The 11,560-nt window shown below is 29.6% G+C and overlaps 1 protein-coding gene across 1 annotated transcript in view; it reads left to right on the top strand.

The window, feature by feature from the left end:
- The window catches only part of LOC107494177 (protein DETOXIFICATION 21-like), a 12,499-nt gene extending 1,390 nt beyond the window's left edge, over positions 1-11,109 (top strand). Inside the window, 7 exon segments of the mRNA XM_052251381.1 lie at positions 1-267; positions 6,201-6,287; positions 6,399-6,455; positions 9,208-9,446; positions 10,598-10,716; positions 10,852-10,938; positions 11,019-11,109. The exon segment at positions 1-267 is cut by the window's left edge and continues 35 nt beyond it. Coding sequence (XP_052107341.1) covers positions 1-267; positions 6,201-6,287; positions 6,399-6,455; positions 9,208-9,446; positions 10,598-10,716; positions 10,852-10,938; positions 11,019-11,102 — 940 coding nt within the window. The 3' untranslated portion in view covers positions 11,103-11,109.
- The last annotated feature ends 451 nt before the right edge of the window (positions 11,110-11,560 follow it).

The raw sequence follows: 11,560 nt of genomic DNA, 5'->3' as shown, positions 1-11,560 counted from the left end.
GAGCAAGAACACCATCATTTCCTTCTTAGCCGTCTTCTCGCTCCTGTTTCATACGCTACTGTCATGGCTTTTGACGGTGAAGTTGAAGCTGGGGATTCTTGGCGCAATGAGTTCAACATGTTTGGCGTATTGGATTCCCAACATTGGTCAAGTTGTCTTTATTACCTGTGGTTGGTGCCCGGAGACATGGAAGGGATTCTCTTTCTTGGCATTCAGAGATCTATGGCCTGTTGCTAAGATTTCTCTTTCTTCTGGTGCTATGTTGTGGTGAGCCTTCTACCTTTCTCTTCCTTCAACTTCAACTCCTCTTTATACTGTTAAACAAAAAAATTATTTTTATATTAAAATAAATTACTAAAATCAATCATTATTATATATTTTTATATATATTTATTTATATATAACTTAATTTGTTTTTAATACTTATTTTATATTTCAATACATATTTTACGCTAATAACTTATTTTAGTATATATTTAACTAATTTCAACTCCTTTTTATATTACTAAACAAAAATATTTTTACATCAAAACTAGTTACTAAAATCAGTCATCATTATATATTTTTATATAAATTTATATATAATTTAATTTATTTTTAATGCATATTTTATATTTCAATACATATTTTACACTAATAATTAATTTTAATATATATCTAACATGATTAATTATTAAATAAGATAGTTAACTTTCACATTCTGATCAATTAAAAAAATAAATTTAAATAAATTTTTTATTCTTGTAAAATAACTTTTTTAGATTTTATAAAAACTTTTATTTTTTATTTAGTAAGTAAAAATAAAAAAGAATTGTTCTATTACATTTAGATGTGAAAGTTAAATGTAACATTTAATGGAATACACTAACCGAAAATTGATATTAACAGTTTTTAATATTTATATGATTAAAATAAAAATAATAAAAATGTATAGGAATTAAAACAAAAAAAAGCAAATATTTTACATAGAACATAATCATATTTAATATCAAATAAAGTATTTAAAGTCGAGCAATGTTAGGTAATCATAATATTATAGACAATAAATAAAAATATATGATTAATAATATTTGCACCGATAATATAAATCACTCTCATAACTTAATTGACATAATTAATTTCTTTCTATAATTATCTTCTCGCATTTAATTACACTAAAAGTCAATTCCAAATTTAATATGAACCAAATCTCAAAAAATTCTCTTTCATTTTTAGATTCAAAATTCTATAACTTTTTCCCCAAATACAAATTTTAAATTATGATATTTTTAATCCTAAAAAAATTTCAAATCATCTTAATACATTTTATAAAAAATAAAAACATCTTAAATTTGATTAGTCTCTATTTATTGAAAATCAAAAATTTCTAAAATTATTAGTTTTTGATCTACAAAATAAAATAATAAATAATAAATTAACACCAATTCATTAATTATAGATATTATGTGTTTAAAATTATAAATTTTATATATATAAAATTATGGATATTAAATTAAAAAATTTTAACAACTTTTACTATACAACTCATATTTTACATATAGACTATTAGAAAATAAAAAATAAAGAATGAAAAATAAACAAAAATTAAAAAATAAATTTTTAAAAGTAATTATTAACTCATTATATTAAAATCAATAAATAAGCATAAATATAAATATTAAATAAAAAAATTAAAATAATTAAAATCATGATCTATTTTTAGTGCACATATGAGATAATTTGAAGAATATAATAATATATGTAGTTTAAAATATGGTAATATTAATTATAAAGATTTATTAATTATAAACATCATATGTATGAAATTATGAATGTTATGAGTGCGAAATTATAGATGTTATTAATATGAAATTATGGATGTTATGTGTATGAAATTATGGATGTTATGAGTAAATTTATCAATTGAATAAATTAATTTAAGTATTTGACATTTTTTTCAAATCCAATTACGATAAAATTTAAAAACATTGTGTTAACTCGATAGTTACTTATGCAATAACTAAAAAATATATGTGTATGGATGTAATAACTAATCAACATTAATTTAATCTTTGGATGTTAGATGCATGTAATTGTTGATGTTATGCGTATGAACTTATGGATAGCATAATCATGAACCTACAAATGATATCTCATACCTCATCAAAGATAGTATGATTTTTCTTACTATCAAAAATTACTTGACTGTGAACAACCTCATCGACTGAGTCTCTTTGTTGTTCAACTTCTTCAACTTTTTCTGACATAGGCACCGTGTTAAGATCGAATTCAAATGTCATACTATATAAAAAAAGAATTACAATTCACTATAAGAAAAACATTGAGTACCGTCGGATTTATCGTCGAAAAATAAAAAAATTTCAACGATAAGTTTATTATCGTTGGATTTACCATCAGAAATAATCGGACGATATAAATCTCACCGGTAAAAGTTTACCATCGACGGTAATTACCGCCATATTCTACAACGGAATATAGTTAGTATGAAAATGGATCGTGTTGGACATTACCGTCAAAAATTTTCGACAGTAACATTGGCGCCACATTGTTCATTTTCCCGCTATATTATTAACGGATTCATCCGATGGCAATGCTGACAGAAATGGTTTTTTGAATTTTTTTTAAAATAATGTTACTGTTGAAAACTTTTGACAATGATTCCTATGGTAGCGTTTTTATTTTTTTAAATTATCTTTTTCCGTCCATCTCTAGTGTATCCTGATAATTAACAATTAAAATAGTGCTTCAAACCTGATGTGAAGTACGAAAAATATAAATTACAAATACTGAATGATGGTAACTAAAATATCTGAAACAATGCTAACTATTTTACATTTACAAAACTATGCTCAAAGTTACTGAAATATATATTACAAATACAATTCGGTTTTTAAAGAAATACATATTACAGAATTATGTTTACATTAACCCTAATCAGATTCATCATCATCTTCTTCTGGTTCACCATCCTCCTCTTCCAATGCAGTTTCCTAATTATCATCAAACTCGTCTTCCTCTTCTTTTTCACCATCGATCCCATCTTCTTCTTGAAGATCGTCATCCTTTGCTGGAAGTGCGCCAGTATCTAGTCCAAGGTCAATGATGTTATCAACTATAATAACAGACCTAAGGGACATTGGCTCACCGGTATCAAACACCGTTTTCGAAGGAGTTGGGTCATCAATTTGGTAAGGTTTCTGACCCTCTATCTTATCATCAGATTCGATGCGGCCTCTTGACGTAATCTTAACCACAACCACCTAATTAGACTTGCATGAACCCAGATAAAGCAAATAGTATACATGTCGTGCATTTTGAGGTAGTATAAAAGGATCATAGTGCCTATATTTCCTGGTTACATTAACTTCAGTTATATCATAGTCTTTGTGCTTTCAGGTTATTTCCCTGCTCTTCCACTTCTCTGTGTTTCGTCCACATCCAATACCCATCCTTGAACCCGTTACGGTAGAGGTAAAATATTGTTTCTGTAGGTCCTAACCACTTAGTCAGCCGACACTTTTGACATAGATACCTAGAAATTCCTTCAGACATAAACGGTTCTATGCTGGAAACATGCGTGACAAATGCGTCAACCCCCTTAAAGAATTTGGGTTTTTAACCCTCCGGCCATCGTTATCCCTCTCATACATCCATAGACGATGACTTGGAATCATATCAAAATACACATCCTAGAATTCCACGAACAACAGAAATCATTAAATTTTTTAGAAACTTTGGCAGAGTATCCCCTATAATTAGAATTTTCTGCCGAATATAGTTATCTCTGACAAACTAAACACGTTTTAAATAATTTAAATGATAATTTGGTAGAATTTCTCCTTAATTCAGCGACATCCATCAAACCAATACAACAATTTTTATATAAGAATTCAATAAAACATCAAATCCTAACCGTTCTAGTGTGGAACCCCTTATAACTCCACAATTTTTCAGCTAACAAGGGTTTCGAGAAGGCGACCTTCTCCTACTTTCATCCTAAAACTCTATCATGGGAAAAGTAAGTCCAACATAAAATTTAAACAATTAATTATATTCAGAGATAGAAAACTAACCTGAAATATTACTGCACAAACAACAAAAAAGAAAACTCCAACTGAGCTCAAAGAAAATAGCATTGTCCTAATAAAAAGGATTACTTATGAAATTCACAAGATGAAACTAATTCAAAAACTAATTTCAAAGAAGAGGTAAAACTCATTATTCTAATCAATTAAAACCTAATTCTTAATTCAACCAAACTAATAAGAGACATGACAAATTTAATTTTTACTTACATTAAATTAACACAACAACTCCTAATAACATACTTCATTAAGTAAATTTAACCACTAAATTAACAACAACCCTAACAAAATGTTAAACTCACAAAGTAATATGAAAAAATATAATAACTATACTAACAAACCAATCTAATGATAGTGGCTGCAGTCTCTCTTTAATATTGTGGTGACAGCGGCGGCAGTGACGGTGACATGAGCAACAACCGTGGAAGAGGATGTGATGGGGACAGCAGTAGCAGTAGATTTGATGAGCACGTGCAGCGGCAGTGACAGCGGGTGTTCAAGGTACAGTGGCGACATCAGCGACAAGCTCCGGCGGTGGCCATGGAGACTGTTGCCCTCAGAGGTGTGAGCAGATGAGGAGAGACAGAGAAAGAAGAAAGAGAACAACATCGGACAAGTGAGGGGGAAGGACTTTGCATTTGAATTTAGCCCCAAATTTACCGTCAGATTGATCTGACAGTAATGTCTTTCGTGTACCCAAAATGCAACGTTTCACTAAACAACAATACCATCGGATCTACCCGCCGATAAATCCAACGGTAGTAAGCGTGCCAAAATTTCTTTATTTTTCTCCTCAAAATATTACCGTCAACATTATCGTTGAAACAACAATTCTGACGGTAATATTTTAAAGTGATGAATTTATCGCCAAATCTGACGATGGAAAACTCGCCACTAACATCCAATGGTAAATTTGATGATACTCAACATTTTTCTTGTAGTGGTTGATTGTGAATTATTTGGCTTAATCCACCCAAAATAAGACTCAAAGAGCTTCAAGAGTATAGCATGCACGTATTGGTTCAATTTATAAAACACTCTCAATTGCAAATCTTATTTCTCTGTCCGGCTAATTGATGCATCAAGCTTTCAATTGCTTCAACCGTGCCTTATTATGCCAGTGATAAAATTTCAAAGTTGAATTTTTTTTTCCTTGTGAATGAAGTGGAATGAGGTGAATCAATGAAAGGGTGAGTGGTTACAAAATAAAATAAATTAAAATTAATGTCAATTAAACAGTATTATTATGATTAGTCTTTATTGTAATAATATATACGAAAATTAAATTATATTAGATATCATTAATATGTGATACATTACCTCCTAATAATTAGGGATATACTATGATTAATATGCGGGAAGAATGAAATCTGGGATAAGTTGTGTGATAAGCGAGTGTGGTAAAAATTCAATATATATAATGATGATATAAATAAACTCAATTTTGAAAAGTTGTGGCTGATTATGGCTGAAATATTTTGGTTCCCAAACATTTTTACACTTTTTTTGTGTTTGTGTGTTTTTTTATCACTCTGTGTCTATTTCTATCCTATCGGTCTAAACACTTCCCAAGTATTTAACCGGAGTTACTCATGAAAAATGTGTATGAAGAGCGTTCCGAAGCTAAAAGTTTTGTTCTTTACAACAAATAAAAATATAATTAATAGAACTAACATAATTAGTATCTAATTCAAACTCGTTGAAAATATAGTAAAAAAATTTCCGTCCCTAAAAATATCTCATTATCATCAGCAATTTGCTCCTTGAAAAAGCACCTGCTTTAAATATTTGGCAACAGCAAAAAGTATAGATATATAATAATTCTACATTAATTATAGAATACACTTAAAGTGTGGGGCAATGATGACTTAAAAAATGAGGAAATGACCATTGAATATTACAGAAATAAATCACATTTTTATTTTTGTCTTCAAGATGTATATATACACAAAAATACATGTGACTACATATATTGAAGATGATATATTTAAGGTTAGAATAGAAAATTGAGTATATAAGTAGATTTGGTAGTATTGTAAATTAAAAGAAAGTAAATGTGTGGGAAAGAATAATCGAAGGCATGCATGCTAACTTAAATTATGGTACAATTTACAGTCTCGAGCTGTGGTACAACACAATATTAGTTCTTTTGACAGGTAGCGTGGAAAATGCAGAGGTTGAAATCGATGCTTTATCCATATGGTAATATTTCATATGCATTTTCACTTTACTACTTTTACATTTTTCCTTCTTATGTCTTGACAATAGATTATAACTTGTCCAACTAAATATATTAAAGTTTATTATTTTCAGCCTCAATATCAATGGATGGAAAATGATGATTTCTCTTGGATTCATGGCTGCAGCCAGGTGATGTTCATGCATTCAATATGTTATAAACACAGAGAGAGAAAAAATGTGTTTTGATACAACGATTGATACATATATATACTAATAAATTACTAATAACTCTACTAAACATTTAACTTAATCCACTAACCATATATTATATTCTAATATCTCTCTCAAATTCAAGTGAAAATTAAGCAAATCATCTTGAGTTTGGACAATAAATTTCAAAGTTTAGTAGGATGATGAGCTTTGGTAAAGATATCAGTTGTCTAGTCCATAACCTCAATAGCGATTAGACAAATAACACCAATAAAAAGTTATTATCATACAAAATGATAGTCGTTTTCAATGTGTTCGATGCGCTCATGAAAGATATCATTATGGGCAATCTAAATCACTTCTGTTATCACAATAGAGATTAGTAGGAGAAGGCTAAGTAGCTCTTAAATCTTCAAAAAGGTAATGAATTACAACGATTTTAACAAAAGTGTTAGCCAGAGTATGATATTTTACTTCTGTACTTGATCAAACGATAAAAGTTTATTTCTTGGCACACCAGGAGATTATAGATTCATCAAGGAACAAAAAATAACTAGTAGCAGAATGGTAATCAGTGGGATCACCTAGCCAATCAGTATCGAAATATGCTTGAAGAATTAAAGAAGATTGAGCAAAAAAATGAAGACTCTGAAACATAGTACCTTTGATATAGCAAAGAATTCGAAGAACAACGCCATAATAAGTAGTCCGTGGTGCTCATAAAGCTGGCTAACAACACGAACAATATAGGCAATATCTGGTTGAGTAACAGGTGGGTAGATAAGTCCACCAACCAACTGTATATAGAGAGTGAGATTATCCAAAGTATTTCTATCCATAGGAGTAAAGTGAGCATTAGGCTTAAGATGAGTAGATTCTGTGTGACTATCAATTATCCCAACCCTAGCAAGAAGATTATATGCATACTTTGCTAGCTTGAGAAAGATAGATGTCATCAATTAATGAGATAATTTCAAGACCAAGAAAATAACTAAGAGATCCAAGGTCGTTCATCTCAAAGTGGTGGTGAAACTTGCTTTAAGATCAATGATGCCATCAACATCATCTCTAGTAATGATCATGTTATCAATATGTAATAGCAGGAGAACAACACCCTTGTCACTCTTACAAACGAAAAGAGCATTCTCATAAGGACTGCAAGTAAAATCGAGATTGCAAAAAGTATTGCTAAACTTTTCAAACTATTCTCAACGAGCTTGCTTAAGACTATAGAGTGCCTTGCGAATGAGACAAATATTGTTAGCAGAACAAGAATATCCCAAAAGAGATTTTATGTACACTTTCTTTTTCAAGTCATCCTTGAGAAAAACACTTTTCACATCCATCTGACTTAGAGACGATTTGCAAACGGCAGCAGTTGCAAGAAAAGATCAAATAGATGTAAGTCAAAGAATAGGAACAAAAGTCTCTTCAAAATCGATACTATACTCTTGAGTGTATCCTTGAGCATCCAAACAAGCTTTATACTAATCAATAGAGCTGTCAGAGTGAGTCTTGATTTGTATACCCTTATGCTGCCCACAACTTCCTGATCAAAAGGAAGATCAACTAAGTCCCAAGTGTGTATTTTATCTAATGTCCAAATTTCTTTCTGCATTGCTTGTCGCTAATTTAGATTTGTAGAGGCTTCTTTGTATGACCTAGGTCCATGAATGCGAAGGATAGTAATAAAACAATGATAATTAAGAAGACGTGTAGGTGGATTTTGTACCCTAGTACTATAAGTGGACGTAGGAGGAAGGACTATAGGAGCAAGATCATTGTTCGAGCTTGGATTATCAGGAACAGTAAAACGGCGCAGGAATAGGAGGCTCAGGAGGTGAACTTGTTACAGTGCCTATATTATCATCACTAGAAAAAAGATCAACACTAGAATTAATAAGAAAAAAGGTGAATGGGTAGGAAAAATAGATTGAAAGGAGAAAAAATAGAAAATATATAATGTTCTCAAAATACATGATGAGATATGCAAATTTTGGTAAAAGATAGGATCCCAACGACAATAACTAAGGTTCAATGTCATAATCAAGGAAACAACATATATAGGCGAGTCCGAGGTTCAAGTTTATTATGTTCATGGAGTTGAAGAAGAACAAAATAAAAACACAACCAAAGACCTTAAGCAAACTATAGTCTGGTGAAGTATTATAGAGATGCTTAAAAAGAGTGATGTTATCTAAAACAAAAAAAGCAACGTAATTGATTATGAAAATTAAATAATATTTTGACATAAGATCAATCAAATATAATTTTATGGGTTTTTTATTTGAAAACAAACCACGCATGCATTTTGTAAGTTTTGAAAATATAAAAACAAAAAAAAAATTAGTAAATAAAAACAAAATGAAAATAGAAAATATTTTGCAAACCCCTTAAAGTTCAACCCTTTTTCACCTATACTAGGATTATATTGTAGGACAGAACTAACTATATATATTCTTATCTTGAAATTTTTATTGTAAAAACTTAAATGCTTAGAAAAAATAAATAAATAGTTATATATTTAATACACAACAACACTCTGATACAAGAGCCTCGTTTTAATGCTTGAAGCGTGAATTATGAACAAGTCTTTTTTTTTGTTTTATGCTAAAATAATTGTTTGGGAATAACGTAATTGAACTTCTCCAAATCATTTAATCATTTTAAATTTTGATATTATGTCAAGCATAGAAAGTATACATCTAACAAAGCTAATATATTATTGAAGTGTTCGAGTATCAAATGAGCTTGGAAGAGGGAGCTCGAAAGGTGCAAAATTTTCCATTGTGGTGACGGTGCTTACGTCATTCACCATTGGGTTCCTTCTGTTCATATTTTTCCTATTCTTTCGGGAAAGACTTGCTTACATATTTACATCAAATGAAGATGTGGCAGCTGCAGTTGGAGATTTGTCACCTTTCTTGGCAATCTCTATATTGCTAAACAGCGTTCAACCTGTACTCTCAGGTATTATTTTTAAAATTTCATATGTTTCATATATATTCATACTAAATTGAAAATTTGTAACATGAAATAATTTATCAAAACTATGCTTTATGTACATACTATATGGACCAGCTCATATTCAGATATGAACAAGTATACGAGGTACTGATATTTTAATATACACTTAGCGTTAAATAAGATAGGGGAAAAAATAATGTGATTTAAGAGAAAGAAAAATTGAGGTATACTGGAATAATGGAATTTTAATTACTTATCATTTTGGTTTATATGAGAATTTTGTACTAAAACATGTCTGCAGATATTGTACATTCATATTTACAATTTTTTTTCAATATTTTTATTTTAAGATAGATTCCATAAAAGGAACACAATGTAGAGTTGCTTTAGATATTAAAAAAAACAAGAGACACAGTTTAAGAAAATTCAGAAAGTATTATTTTAGACATTAAAAAGACGGCCTAAGAATAATTTAAAAAGGTGTTGTTTTAGGTGTCAGAAAAAGACAATCTCAAATACATTTAAGCAAGTGTTGTTTTAGGTATCTTAAAAGATAATGAAAAAAGTAGCTCCTTTAGATATTAAAAAAGAATACAATTAAAAAAAAACTTAAAAAAATATTATTTTAGATATCAAAAAAATAACCTAAAATAATTTAAAAAGGTGTTGCTTTAAGTATAAAAAAAAAATTTAAATAAACTTAGATAAGTATTGATTTAAATATTAGAAAAGATAATACTTCATGCATGTTCTCATGTTAATTAAAAAGACAATCCGTAAAAAATGTTGTAATAAAGTGGTTACCAAGTGTTTTTTTGGAAATTTTAAGACAATCCTTACTCAACTTTGCTTTTTATTAGTAGAAAATTAAAGGAATGTTTTTCAAGGGTTGCCACAGAAAAAGTTCACTTGATGCAAAAAAGCATTGTCTCAAATCAGATGTAACAGCCATATAATCAATCCTCCAAAAACATTGCATTTGTGAAAAGTGTTGCCTTTGATTAAAGGCACTATTTTTCATGTGTAAAGACAACGTTTTTAAAAAGATGCTTCCGTCCGAATTTGATGTAATGGAACAAAGGAAACTTAGTTAGTAATTGAATATGTAAGTCCTCTTAATTTGGGATGTAATTAGTCTCTAATAATTTGATCAGGAGTAGCGGTTGGAGCAGGTTGGCAAAGCATTGTAGCATATGTAAATATTGGATGTTACTACATCATTGGAATTCCTACAGGAGTTTTACTTGCCCGCATTATCCATTTGCAAGTTAAGGCAAGTTGTTCTCGTTTTATTTTTTTTTTTTTTTCTTGAAACAAGAAAATCAAAATTTAAATTCTTACATGTATAGGTTACTCTTTATTTGAATTTCTTATGAGTTTATCATCCAATTTCTTTGATATGTTATAGGGGATTTGGATTGGAATGTTGTTTGGGACGTTCGTTCAGACCATAGTGCTAACTATATTCACTTACAAAACTGATTGGGACGAGCAGGTATTCTTTTAAATTACAAAACTTCCACCAATATTATTTTTGTCTGATGAAGATATCAAATAATGAATGTTACCTTGCAGGTAATCAAAGCACGTAATCGTGTAAATAGATGGTCTACGTTGGACAATGATCAAGAAACAATTACATATACATTCGACAAGTAGTTTAGGGGTGCTCAATTTTGATAATTATAGTCCTAGTTGTTTTATTCAGATAAACTTCTTGTTTTTTCATTTAAATTTTTATTTTATTTTATTCGTATTGAAACTTGGAAGTGACCTAGTGTGAATTTTGAAGGCCCAAGAATGCACGTAGAGTAATTGCATGAACCAACGAGTCTCAAAAATTAAAAAAACAGGTGACTACAAAAGCATTTCTCAATTTTGAGTCTTATAAATGAGATTTTAAGTTAAATCTTTTTGCTACGTTCATGTACACAAGATTTTGTGTTTATATTAAAACGAATTAGAGATGCATGCATTATTTAGTAACATGACGTTGTCAATAGCAGGATTTTATGTATAGTAAAAAAAGATTACGGTGATTTCTAACCAAATCCTCTTACAAATACGGGGTTGGCTATCCACTATGTCATGTTTGAATGTTGTTGGAAGTTATACGG

This window comes from Arachis duranensis, chromosome 6 (genome assembly GCF_000817695.3).
Source record: "Arachis duranensis cultivar V14167 chromosome 6, aradu.V14167.gnm2.J7QH, whole genome shotgun sequence".
NCBI lineage: Eukaryota > Viridiplantae > Streptophyta > Magnoliopsida > Fabales > Fabaceae > Arachis > Arachis duranensis.
Note: the sequence above shows the minus strand (reverse complement) of the source record. Positions and strands in the feature narration are given on the sequence as shown.